Below are 13,628 nucleotides of genomic sequence, written 5' to 3'. Positions count from 1 at the left end.
AAAGACTATTTCTCTAGTTAGATTAAAGTTGAGGAACCAATGGTAATGAATTTTTATTTGAGAGATCATAGCTGCATGTTTTGATGAGTTGAAAAACCGATGGTAATGAACTTTTAGTTAATGGACAATTACTTCAATTGAGTTAAAATTAAGATATTATTGCTACAATTTAGTGTTAAAAGTTGGTTCCTTGAGTTCGCAGCTCGTCATTCGTCTCCCGCCAAAACATGGACCCAACCACCTCACTCTCCAAAGCTTTGTTCAACAACACCAACAATCCCAAGCTCGCATGGCACCTCTTCAAGCGCATCATCTCCTCCCCCACCTCCTCCTCATCCTCCTCCGATCTCCCCCTCCGCTCCATCCGCGTCATTGCCCGTATCCTCATCGACTCCAAAATGCACCGCGAAATCGACAGCCTTCACCAGCTCCTCCTCCTCTCTCAATCCCTCGAAACCCTTCGCCCTTGCCTCGTTTCGCTCGTGCGGATCTTGGCCAAGTCAAATCTCCCCGATAAAGCCGTTGCCCATTTCAAATCCCTCCGCAGCCGCTTCCCTGATAAGCCCCCCTCTGTGTATTTGTATAATTTGCTTCTCGAGTCCTCTCTCAGGGAGAACAATGTAGATTTCGTCTTGTGGCTGTATAAGGATATGATCTTCTCCGGGATTAAGCCCGAAACTTATACTTTTAACCTTTTGATTTGGGCCTTGTGTGAATCGGATCGTTTGGATGATGCCCGCGAGGTGTTTGATAAAATGCGTGACAAGGGTTGTCAACCGAATGAGTACAGTGTTGGGATTTTGGTTCGTGGGTATTGTCGAGCTGGGCTTGCTGGCAGAGGTTTGGAGGTTTTGGATGAGGTGAGGAGTTGTAATGTTTTGCCGAATAAGGTTGTGTATAATACTTTGATTTCTAGCTTCTGTAAACAAGGAAGGACTGATGAGGCCGAGAAGTTGGTAGAGAGGATGAGAGAGGATGGATTGTTTCCAGATGCTGTTACTTTCAATTCTAGGATTTCAGCTCTCTGCAGTGCAGGGAAAATCCTTGAAGCTTCTAGAATATTTAGAGATATGCGTGTAGATGATCAAGGGTTGGGGCTGCCTCAACCTAATGTTGTAACATATAATTTGATGTTGCAAGGATTTTGCAAGGAAGGGATGCTAGAGGAAGCAGAGGCATTGCTCAAATCTATGGAAAAGGCTGGTGATTTTATTAATTTAGAGAGTTATAACATATGGTTGTTGGGTCTGGTCAGGAAAGGGAAGCTCTTAGAGGCACGATTGGTTCTTCAAGAGATGGTAGATAAAGGAATAGAACCCAGTATTTACTCATACAACATTGTGATAAATGGGTTATGCAAAAGTGGGATGCTCCGTGATGCAAGAACGGTGATGAGTCTAATGGAAAGAAACAATATTTCCCCTGATACCGTGACCTACAGTACTTTACTTCATGGTTTCTGCAGTAAAGGTAAGGTATTTGAGGCCAACAATATCCTGCATGAGATGATGACGAATAACTGCTTCCCAAATACTCATACTTGCAACACTTTATTGCATAGCCTATGGAAGGAGGGAAGGACATCAGAAGCAGAGGAGCTTCTGAAAAAGATGAATGAGAGAGGTTATGGCTTAGATACTGTGACCTGCAATATTGTGATTGATGGTCTGTGCAACGATGGGAAGTTGGACAAAGCAATTGAAATTGTAAGCGGGATGTGGAGTCATGGAAGTGCGGCTCTTGGAAACTTAGGGAATTCCTTTATTGGCCTGGTTGATGATAGTAATAAGGGGAAGAAATGCAGCCCTGATTTGATCACTTATTCAACCATAATTGGTGGGTTATGCAAGGCTGGGAGGCTTGATGAAGCGAAGAAGAAGTTCATGGAGATGTTGGGGAAAAATTTGCCCCCTGATTCAGTGATTTATGATATGTTTATACGTAGTTTTTGTGAGCAAGGAAAGATATCATCTGCATTCCGGGTGTTGAAGGACATGGAGAAGAAAGGTTGCAACAAGAGCATTCAAACTTATAATTCACTAATCCTGGGATTAGGGAGTAAAAAGCAAATATTTGAAATATATGGACTGATGGATGAGATGAGAGAAAGAGGAGTCCCCCCTGATGTGCGCACTTATAATAATATGATGAAAAGTCTCTGTGAAGGAGAGAGAGTCAGAGATGCCACATCTCTTTTAGATGAAATGCTGCAGAAGGGCATATCCCCGAACATATCTACCTTCAGAATATTGATTGAAGCTTTCTGCAAGGGATGTGATTTTGGAGCCGCGCATGAGGTATTCGACATTGCTTTAAGTGTATGTGGCCACAAGGAAGCTTTGTATGGTTTGATGTTCAATCAGTTGCTCGCTGGAGGGGAAATATGGAATGCTAAAGAGCTATTTGAAGTTGCATTAGACAGGTATTTTTATCTTGGAAATTTTAACTACAAAGATCTCATTGACAGACTTTGCAAGGATGAAAAGTTAGAGGATGCTAGCAGCATTCTTATCACGATGAAGAATAAAGGATATGGATTTGATCCAGCGTCATTCCTGCCTGTAATTGATGGCTTAGGTAAAAGGGGAAATAAGCATGGGGCGGATGAACTTGCAGAGAGAATGATGGAAATGGAAACAGAGGGTAGGGTAACAGATAAGGTTTACCGAAATGAGAGGGAAACAAGTGGTCGAAAACCAAATAACACCTGCAGAAGTGATTGGCAGACCATAGTGCACAGGTATGGTTGATTAATAGTTATACATGATTCTTTTCTTCTTAACTTCCGTTTTGGATTAATCCCCTTCTGGAATTGCTTTGTGTGTATGCATGGGACATGTCAGTTTCTTTACTTATTTACTTTTGATTTGATATTTCCTTGGTAACTTACCTTTCTTCTTTTCAGAGATGATGGCAGTGGAATAGCATTGAAAACCCTCAAGCGGGTACAGAAAGGCTGGGGTCGAGAGAGTCTAATTAATTTGCAGCCCCACACAAATGAATTTATCGATTATTGAGAGGAAATGGTTTCCCTAAAAAACTTGGAGTTGGTTGGCGACATAATGGAACCTTACAAAAAAAGCCAAGAAAGAAATCGACCTTTAAGATCTCAGGTATAACTGGTTTTCTGCTATTGACTCTCTTTTTCTTCTTCTTTTTTTTTTTTTTTTAATAAATTCCATACAAGGGACAGGTTTATATCAATAAGATCCCAGAAGTAATTCCTGTTAAAATCGCAAGCAGGATTCGCAGAGTCAAAGTTTGCTGACTTTTAATGCTCGCTCAGCTCAATTGAATAACAGACTTTGACTGATTTTAGAAATCTTACTGCACACTTGTACCGAAATCCTTCCTAGGATGTTGAATGGACTAACTATAAATCGATTAACATCCTGTCCATAAATTAGATTTCCCTTATTCATTGTGTATATTTAAGGCATATATGACTACGGTGTCGATGCTTCCTTAGTTTCCTTTGTATGAGCTGCTAAAATACACAAAAGAAAATGTTCATGGTATGTAAGATCTCGTGCAGCTCACTTCATGTTAGACTGGTCGCTTGGTTTCTTTTCAAGAGTTCTCTTTCACCACAAAACAGTTTCTGTAACATAGTTTTGCATTGTTTTTTACTAGAAATTAACTGACTAGGTGAATTCTTATCATCTTCTTGCAAAGATCCAACCTTTTGTGGTCTCTTGTTCTAACCTTTCAGCTACCTGCTATAGTTCCTTTATTTCTGTCACAAAAGCTCAGCCAATCTTTCTTTTTCAGGATTGTCTTCCTCATGTGCTTCGGGTCAAGTTGATTCGGCTTCTGGTCCTATGTTTTGGTCGCATATCAATAGCATTGATCACATAGCAAAGTTGAAGGAAGCTAGAACCACAGTTTTTACCTCCAGACCAGCTGAGGATGCATGGGACAAGAAGTGTGATTCGTCATTCGTAGACATACTGCTAAGTCGCAAACTTGCCTCTACTCGATTCTGAGACCTCCGTAAGCCCATTGAAAACGTCAGACTGGCATCTACTCCGTTATTACGTCTCCGTTGGCCCTTACATACTACTTGGTTTCGTATTTGATACTTTTTTACTACTCCCATTCTTCCTGTTTTCCTTTAGTTCTTTGAACAGATCTGTATTTTTAGCAATGTATAGATATGAAATATTAGTGAAACACTTCAAAAATCAAAGTATAATACAAAATCGCTCGCCTTTCAACCGTGTTGGGTCTACGGTTTTTCTAACTATGCTTTTTTTCCTCTCCCACACTCGTAAATTTCAATTTTTGCTAATAAATCCTTCTTTAACTTCCACCACATTGCATCGCATGTGCCATTTCCCTGGTGTCTGTTGACGAAAATCTAAATGAAAGGTGAATGACAAAGTGGATGCATCTCGGTTGTCAGATAAGACACGTGGTTAGGGAGTCTAACTAAATAATTTCCTCACCTATGACATGTTTACTTATTAAAAATTGGAAAAGTAGTAAAGAATTGGAATTATGAATAGGAAAAGTAAGAAATGCTAACCATAACAACTCAGTCTCCAAGTTGATCCAATTTTTGGTTTGAGAAGTTGGAATATTGATTTTAAAGTGAGATTCACGTTTTTCTTTCATGTGTTTTTACAAACATGAAGTCAGAAATTGGAAAAATAATATATATATTTTTACTTTTAGTTCCCATGTGACAACTCGTCTCTAAATTTACGTTTTTATTTATTTTAATAGAGGGAATTGACGGAAATGCCCTAGGGGGCAAAATGTAATTTTTTGAGGATGTATTTGATCCTTGTATATTTTGTCATGTTTCTTGACATATTTGGATGGAGTTCGACCTCACGAACGCGTAGGCGTAAACCATTTGTGAAATAGAGTTATAACGAAGGAGTTATTAATGAGTGAAGTGGAGGGCAAAATAGATAATTTACCATTTAATTGGAAGGCTCTAGAAAATCTGGAGTAATGGGATGAGCCATGTGTGTGGCTAAGATAGAGAAGGGAAGTGAGATGGACGGATGAGATGAAGGAAGCAAGGAGAGAAAGGGGAAACAAGGGATTCTTGACCCGCGCCCTTTTGACCCGACCCGATCGGCTCCTTACTCTTCAAATGGCTTTCCGCCCATTTTTCCGGCGAATTACATCAAACCATCACTTGGAAAACCCTCCATGATCTTCCCGCTTCCTATTACACCCCAAAAATCAAGGGATTTGGCCTTGAAATTAGGAGAACTCGCACGATCGGTTACGGCAGCTGTATGTTCAAATCACTTAAATCTGAAGCTAACTACATGCATCTCCACCACCATTAGGCTTCCCTTGAGGCCTGTAACAAAGCCTAAACAACTATAGGGACGGCGGAGCACCAGAAGTGACCGATCGAAGCCACCCATTCTTAGGGTTCCGGCGGGTTCGAGATGAATTGGAGCATTTCCCAGCCAAATTAGACTTGGCAATAATATAAAACTTGCTCTACTCATTGAGATCTTCATTCTTGTAAATTTTGGATATAGTTGGATTTTTCAGTGAGTCGGGGCGGCCGACCGCCACCTGCGGCGGCGCATGGGCTGAGGCGTCCCCTGACCTTCCTAGGCTAAATTTGATACTCCAATTCTATATGTGAAGTCCAATTGATGAAATTCTATCATTTGAACTTAGTTCCATTAAGGTTTGCCACTTAAATAGTATAGCAATCGACGATCTGACCGTTGGATTGTCACTAAAATTTAATACATTATAGTACGTAATATTTGAGGACCATAGGAACTTACAGATCATGAATCCGACATACGGATCTTCTCGAATTGGATTTGTAAGTTGGTAAAATAAAACGTCCACCGTCACTTAATTTTGGCAATTGGTGGAGATCCGACCGTCGAATCGTGGTAAGATTTTAATATGTTATTCTAGAAGCATAATGTGGATCTTTTAGAAGTTACAGATTGAAAATTCGAGATGCGGATCTTTTGGATCGAGTTATGTAGGGTTATGGACCCTACCGTTAACCTTTGACCGACAGTTGACTTTTGGTCAATGGGTTACAAAACATTCTAGAATGTCCTTGGGGATATGTTTTATGCAAGTTACGTATTCTATCGATAAGAATTTTGAGACGTGATTTGATAATTGTTCTAGGAGCCGATCATTCGTGACGCCTCGATATTCGTGCTAGGGAGTTGTAGCGCGGACTCCAGGTGAGTGGGTCTTTTCCTTTTTATAGTGTGTGTGTGTGTGTGTGATAGTTTCCACAAATGCTCTTGAATTGATTCATGCATTTTATGCCATGTCTAAAATGTGTGATACTTTAAATGTTGCATTAGTATGAATTATATTTATATTGAATATGCTGCGGAGGCTCAGGTAAGCTTCAGGTGAGTATTATGTGATTGAATTTGGTTGCATCATATTGGTGTGCATAAATGCATTTAGAGCTCATCACTGCTACACCCCGGTGTTAATGCTTCCGCCAGAGGCCAGTGCACAATCTTTCACGTGATGTTCACCTCCCGCACTGCACGCTCACCTTGGATCCAAGTTTGGTGCCAGCCTTATCGTACAGACCACAATAGGTGGTTCCGACTCGTAGGTGACCTACGATTATTTGCACAGCCTTCACGTGATCGTAGTACTTGAGCGTTCATATTTACACCCAGCCCTATCGTACAGATCACAATAGGTGGTTCCGAATCGTGTGCTAGCATATATTGATGAGCTATAGGTCCAGTCATACAGGTCACATTAGGTGACTCCGACTGACATATTATTTTATCACTTGACTTACATCTTTTAGTGCGGAAACGTTATGGCATGGCATACTTTAGTTTTTACTGGCCTTGTGCATTGGTTTTCGTATGTATATGTGTAATATTATTTTTTGGAAACTATACGGGTTTTAAAGTGAGAGGTTATAACGTTTTCAAAAGGTTTTTATTAAAACTTTATTTTCAGGCTCACTCACCCTTATTTTTGCACCCGTCCATGTTTTAGCTACTAAACGTTTGTATCGACAAGGATTCTTGGCGAATCTCAATATGGGTGGCTACCCTAAGGGGATGATCCTTACCCACTCCACTGTACTTTACTTATGATCTGACGTTACTTGTGAAATGGGTTCATTCCCGCTCACTAGCGCACTCTTTTATTTAAGCACTTTTAGGTTTAAATTTATTCTCATATTCCACATCACTACATTTTATGACTTCGTCATCTTCCAGGTGTTGGCCAGCACAGCTCGATTCGAAATCCTAGTGGACATCCTGGATTCCCGGGTCAAGGTGTGTCAACCCATTTCTAATAGCTAAACATTGTAGCTAGGAAAATTAGGAAACAAAGCCAAAATCCCAACCAAAAACTAAAAAAAAAAACGGCAACAAAAACTCTATATAAGATCTTAATACCTTCATGCACACGCAATGTGGGGATAGTGGGATACCTTCATGCACACGCTTGTGGAAGAAAATAAAACAAATTAAAATTTTTAATTAAAAAAAAAAGATATTGTGGAATAGTGGGGTTTGAACTGTACCGATAGGAACCACAATAACTGACTATAACTGCCAATTCAGAGATGAGTCCAAAGTAACCGCCCTTTGTTGCCCTACAAAATCTGAACCCACTCCAACTGTTGAACTTTTTTCCTCTTCTCCTATTTTCTTGTCTCTTCATCCACCAAATCCACCCATCACAACAAGAACAAAACATTCCTCAATGAACAACACTCCCGACCTTGATTTCCGATTTCCCATATCTCCACCAACCCACCAGGACGCCGTCGTTCCCGCCACCGCCTACGCCGCTTCTTCTTCTTCCACTTGTTTCACTGCAAACGATAGAACCCACCAAAATCCCAGGAAGAAACGCTCCAAGCTGATCAGGCTCGACAACCCGACTGCTCTGAACAAGGTTTCGAGGCCAAAGTATGCAAAAAAGCCCGACCCGTCTGCCCCGAAGATCACGAAACCCTGCACTGAGTGCGGCAAGACGTTCTGGTCATGGAAGGCTTTGTTCGGGCACATGCGGTGCCACCCTGAACGCCAGTGGCGGGGCATTGAACCGCCACCGAATCTGCGGCGGCCCGCGTCGTCCAACATACCGCTGAGCGAGTTGAGATTGGCAATGGGTGAAGAGGACCACGAGGCGGCCTCAAGTTTGCTAATGCTTTCCAGTGGGATTACTTCTGGGACAAGTAATGAGATCATCATTAGTACTGCCGCTACTCGGAGTGTGAGTAATACTAGCAATCTCCAAGGTGCACTAGAGGTGTTTGATGGTTGTAATAGTAACAACAGTGGTAGGTTTGAGTGCTCGAGTTGTAAGAAAGTGTTTGGATCCCACCAGGCGTTGGGGGGCCACAGGGCAAGCCACAAGAATGTGAAGGGCTGTTTTGCAATTACGAGAAGCGATGGGGAGGTTGATCAGGATCATCATCACCATAATGGAGATGGTGGTGATGATGATGGTGATGGTGATGAGGATGTGATGGATGAGGATCACATGGACTTGGGATCATCATTAGGGCACAAGTGCAGCGTTTGCTGGAGGGTCTTTTCAAGTGGGCAGGCATTGGGAGGGCACATGAGGTGTCACTGGGACAAAGGGGATGAGACGCAATTAGGGTTAGGGTTTGAGCTAGGGTCCGGGTTCAACCTGCAGCATCCGTGTGAAACTTCAAAAGGATTATTATTAGGTCAAAATTCTGGTGGTGGTGGGGGGTTGGACTTGAATTTGTCTGCTGCTGCTTCTGCTTCTCACACTACTGAAGATGATCATCAGCACTACTCTTCTTCTGGACTCACTTTGGATTTAAGGTTGGGTCTTTGAAGGAATCTGAAGTACTGAATATATATATATATATATATATATATATATATATATATATATATATAATAGTGTGTGTATTCTGGAACTTAAATAGGTGATTGGTATATTTTGTAACAATTGATATTTGACATGGAAATATATGTGTATTTAGTTAAAATACTTGTTATTGGCTCCTCAATTGGGAGATTATATATAAATATATCGTGTATTAGACAAATTTCTCATTACAATTAAATTTCTTAGCTAAGAAATTACAAATTAGCTGAGTTCGGTTTGTTAGATGTTTGTCTTAATGCATGTAGCACATTAATTTGTTGTTCATCTGCCAACGTATGAACTCAAGTTGCACCTTCTTGCTAGTTTGGTTTGGTATTTGTTTAGTCTCTGGGATTGAGTTACAAGCCATTAGCCAAAATATAGCGTGAGCGGCGACTGGCCCGATCGATTTGTAGCTACAAGCTGTCATATTACACAGGAAAATCGAGTCTGAAAAATCAGAAATTCAGACGTTAGGGTTATTGAATCAATTCTTCTGTTCCCATTCCAATAGCTAAGTTGGTTTGGAAGCAATTGTTAAATTGCTTTCTTTTAGTTAGGTCTGCTTTGGACACTGGAATACGCAGGCAAATTAACAGATTAGTCCATGAATTTAAAGTAATGAATCCAGATTAGGGTATTTAACCCAAATATGCAAGCACATTCCGTAAAAATATTATTAGATCAACTAAGGGAAATAACCTATCTGATTTTCTTTCCTTCTAATCTATCTGATTTTCGTTCCTTACTTTCTTTATAAGTTTCCCATTTTTTTCACTTCAGCAATTACCAAGTTTTCATTTTTTATTTTCCCCATTTCTGATAAGTAAACTCGTGAAATGAAATATATTTTGAGTTGGTTACCTAATCATGTATCCTCTTCGATAACTCAGATGTTGCCAAATTGTCATGTACTTTCGACAATGGGAATTCTGCCTAGAGTGGCATTAGCTAACAAACATACCTTTAGTATTGGAATCAAAGCATCAAATATGATTAGTGTCCTATATAGCACGTATCAATAACATGAACGGCATGACGAAATCTCAAGCCGCCTAACCCAAGATTTCATTACGCAAATCTTTACTTTCTCTTTACAAGAAAGGCGGACTTCAAATTAATTAAATAAAAAGGAGACTTCTAAGGATGCATTGCAACACAAATTCGAATTTTTTTTTAAACCATTTCTACTTAAAAACCAGTCGCTATGCTTTTCCCACATTAATTTGTTACGGATCATACAATTGGGCCAAACGTTCGCATAAACCTTGGATTTAACAAAATTTTTTTGAATCGAATGATGACCGTAACAAACGTCAAACATCAACTCAATCCGAAGAAAATTATGCAGAAGCTTTACAAAATTATTATGAAGCTATGCGATTAGAAATTGATCCTTATGATCGAAGTGAACCACCACATTTTGAGCCCAATGAACATAAGAGGACAAGCAAGTGTAAAATTAGAAGCTGCAGGAACAAATAAAGCATCTGGAATGCAGTTGACAAATTTACCTTTTAATTTTATTTTTCAACAGTTCCAATTCAACACTTTCAGCAGCTTTGGCTACTGCTGACGTAAAAATACTGCACATATTGATATGGCAACCCAAATTTTACAGACAACTTGCAGTGAATACCAGGAGGAGACCCAACTGCAGAAAAGGTAGGAACCGGTGGAAAATAAACTAGTATGCACACTTTTATCCAGCTGCAATTTACTGATTAGCACAATTTGCTCCTTCTTGGTTTCATTTCACTTCTTGGATTGGTCTTCCTGAGTTGAGGGCACATTAAAGTGCTTCACAGATTTCCCGAGAACATTGAAACGCCCAACACGTTGCAACTCTTTTGCTGCAATAATGGGAGATGCAAAAGGGAATGTAAGAGGCACAGGTTTTCTATTTTTCCAGATATGGACGGTGGAAATATAATAGGAACAATTAACAGAAAGCTTGAAAAGTTTATATGTAGCCACTATCCGGCTACAACAGTTATGGCGACCGGAAAACACATGATTACCAGATAATTATAGAAGATTAAAAGAACTTGGGCTCTTTCAACTCTGACCCAACATCAAATGGATCACAGAGTTTTAAATGGGGAATAATTTTGTTCACCACTCTCAAGTGATGGTGATGCTCACCATTGGATAAGTTTAAATCTCAATATCTGTGTAGTGGATAGACAAATCTCCAGATTTAAACTCATCCGATGGTAATAAGGGGTAGTGAGCATTACCACCATTTGAGGGTGGTGAGCAAAAATGTACTCTTTTAAATGAGAAAGTAATGAATGATTTTGAAAGAGATAGAAGCCACGTATTTGGACGAAAATGCTTACATTGAAGCAGGTCAAGATTTCTTAACATATATTATGGGTAACTTCCCCAATCCGGAGTTACACAAAGACCAAGATAATTATATTTGTAACAAGACAATAAAACAAGAATTTCCATTATTGAATTCCAATTAAGGGATATTTGCTTAGCAAATTTTTAACTGTAACAGATCTCTGAAAAAAAAAAAAAAAAAAAAAATGGAATCATAATACCTTCCTCCAGTGAAAGCTGAATTGATCTCTTTTCCAACTCAACTGCAAGTCTGCTCAGTTCAACAGAGGACAGCGACCGTAGCACTAGCATAAAATCAAAATCCAAAGGGGAAGTCAGTACAGTTATAATCTAGGGAAATTCAATCAAAACATATTAAGGTGGATTTTCTCAATTCAAGAGCGTACTCTGGAGATAATCCTCATGCTCTGATTGGTCCAATTTCCTCAACAGCAACTGCAATTGATGGAATCGCTCTTCCCAGTGCAGATTTTTTAGACCCTTTGGCAATGTAGCAGAAGTATGGGGATGGCCATTGGCTCCTGCTGGTGGTAGTCCAGTACCAGACTTACAAAGCGGGACCGGAACTGAAGGTTTTCCAGGCAGAATGGTTGAAGCTGCCACTGGAAAAGATGCAAAAGCCGGCACACAAAAAACTTTTGTTTCCTTTGCTTGGGATATGGGTCGGGTGCTTGCCTCGTGGTGACTAAGTTTCCTTGACACCTGACACTCGGCATTAATGGTTGCTTTATCACATGCGTTATTTCTGACTGCGTCTGCTTCTGATTTTCTACGAACATAGACAAGCTGTGCATTTGCAGCACTGCTACCGTGGGATTGGTGTTGAGGAGGGCTCATCTTCTGCTCAGGTAAAGGTCTCTTGGTGCTCGAAACTCTAGGGACATAACTAGTGTGTCCTATATCCTTGGGCACATTTTGCAGATCTCTTAACACGGTCTTCTTTACAGGAGCTGGTAGTTGTTTATCATGAAGAGGCGACTCAGATTCAGTAGTTCCCATCCCATATTACTGACTACAGAACCTATGGTTGGCTGAACCATCTAAAGTAAGAGACCTTGTGATGAAAAGCCAGTCAAAATTAGAAACAAAAGAGTAATTCGATGATTAACAAAAGCAAACTTACAATGGTAAACTAAAGCAGACAAGCTTATTTTACATAAGATCTCCAGAGCACGACAGACAAAGCATGTTCTTGATCAGAAATTCTCTCCTACAGACCACAATGGTGCGCACAAGAGACTACATCGTTCTTGATATAGGTTTCAAAGTAGTACACACAGTTAAAACCGTTGGAAGAGTTCATCTAACACAATATCAAAGTAATATCTTACAAGAGGTAGTTTGACCAAGTATTCATCCTCTGTAATTATCTACACAAGAGTAGAAACCTACCATATCTAATACAAGAAGGTGCTAATAAGTGCATTACTGCATTATAAATAAAGAAATAAGTGAAATCGGCAAACAAATTAAATGTTGTATGCTCAACATTTTCTCTCGTTCTTTCTTGGCGGGAAAAACTCAATTTCGGTATTATGACCTAAATTGCATTGCAAGTTTCATTTAAACTTACTTAGAAGAGCCAAACTCAAGTCTCATAAAAACACCAATTTTGCTTCCAAATACCTAACAATGCATACTTTTATCACACCAAAAGCAGCTTAAAGGCTAATGAATGATCAAAATAACTTGCTCTATGGATACATTTCGATTCCTCTATTTAGCTCTATAAACTCTGAGACAAATAGCATCAAAGAAATCATCCTTATCCAAATCAGCAAAAACATTAAATGTCGTATACCGAACATTTTATCTTTCTTGGCGGGAAAAACGCAAGTTCGGTATTATGACCTAAAAATGCATTCCTTTAAACTTTAAAGAAGACCCAAACTCAAGTCTCACAAAAACGCCAACTTAGCTTCCAAATACCAAACGCTGCATTCCCTTTTCACACAAAAAGCAGCTTAAAGGCTAATCAATGATCAAATAACTTGCTTTCACACGTTTAGATACCACTTCCTAATTCCGGAAACTTAAAGACAAATATGCGTCAAAGAAAATTACCATTATCCAAATCACTGCATTTCCGCATGAATTTATCAGTTTCGAGACATGGGTTCTACTAAAATCGAAAATTTAGCAACACCCATCTGATCAATTTCACTTTAAAATCAAACTCCATACCAAAAGATCAACATGCAATTGAGATTTTGTTCATGTTCTACCATCACATAACACCTAATCAGACCGTTGAAAATGCAAATGCATATATATGCAAAAACAAGAAGAAAAATACCAGAACAGCTAATGATTCGAAGAAGAAAACGAAGATCTTGATCGAGAAAAAGCAATGGAAGGTGAAGGGGAAGAGCATTTACCTTAACCGCTTGAAACTATGGGTTTCAAAAGCCAGAAACTATGGC

General features: G+C 39.7%; 3 protein-coding genes across 3 annotated transcripts; 2 read left to right on the top strand and 1 right to left on the bottom strand.

Annotated features, from left to right (window-relative positions):
- The first annotated feature begins 224 nt into the window (after positions 1 to 224).
- Positions 225 to 4,195, top strand: LOC137729995 (pentatricopeptide repeat-containing protein At2g17140-like). The gene is made up of 3 exons (XM_068469056.1): positions 225 to 2,740; positions 2,906 to 3,113; positions 3,772 to 4,195. The coding sequence occupies exons 1-2, from the start codon at positions 228 to 230 to the stop codon at positions 3,015 to 3,017; spliced, it is 2,625 nt and encodes an 874-aa protein (XP_068325157.1). The 5' UTR covers positions 225 to 227; the 3' UTR covers positions 3,018 to 3,113; positions 3,772 to 4,195.
- Positions 4,196 to 7,704: 3,509 nt separating this feature from the next.
- LOC137727597 (zinc finger protein ZAT3-like) lies at positions 7,705 to 8,870 on the top strand. The gene has a single exon (XM_068466429.1). It carries the CDS (start codon positions 7,705 to 7,707, stop codon positions 8,815 to 8,817), a length of 1,113 nt encoding a protein of 370 aa, XP_068322530.1. The 3' UTR covers positions 8,818 to 8,870.
- Positions 8,871 to 10,351: 1,481 nt separating this feature from the next.
- Positions 10,352 to 13,628, bottom strand: LOC137729813 (uncharacterized). Its single transcript, XM_068468849.1, has 4 exons — positions 13,584 to 13,628; positions 11,592 to 12,259; positions 11,406 to 11,489; positions 10,352 to 10,706 (listed from the first exon to the last, which is right to left on the bottom strand). Exons 2-4 carry the CDS (start codon positions 12,202 to 12,204, stop codon positions 10,609 to 10,611), a joined length of 795 nt encoding a protein of 264 aa, XP_068324950.1. The 5' UTR covers positions 12,205 to 12,259; positions 13,584 to 13,628; the 3' UTR covers positions 10,352 to 10,608.

The sequence above is a fragment of the Pyrus communis genome, chromosome 3 (genome assembly GCF_963583255.1).
Source record: "Pyrus communis chromosome 3, drPyrComm1.1, whole genome shotgun sequence".
NCBI lineage: Eukaryota > Viridiplantae > Streptophyta > Magnoliopsida > Rosales > Rosaceae > Pyrus > Pyrus communis.
This window is presented reverse-complemented; position numbering and strand designations above follow the sequence as displayed.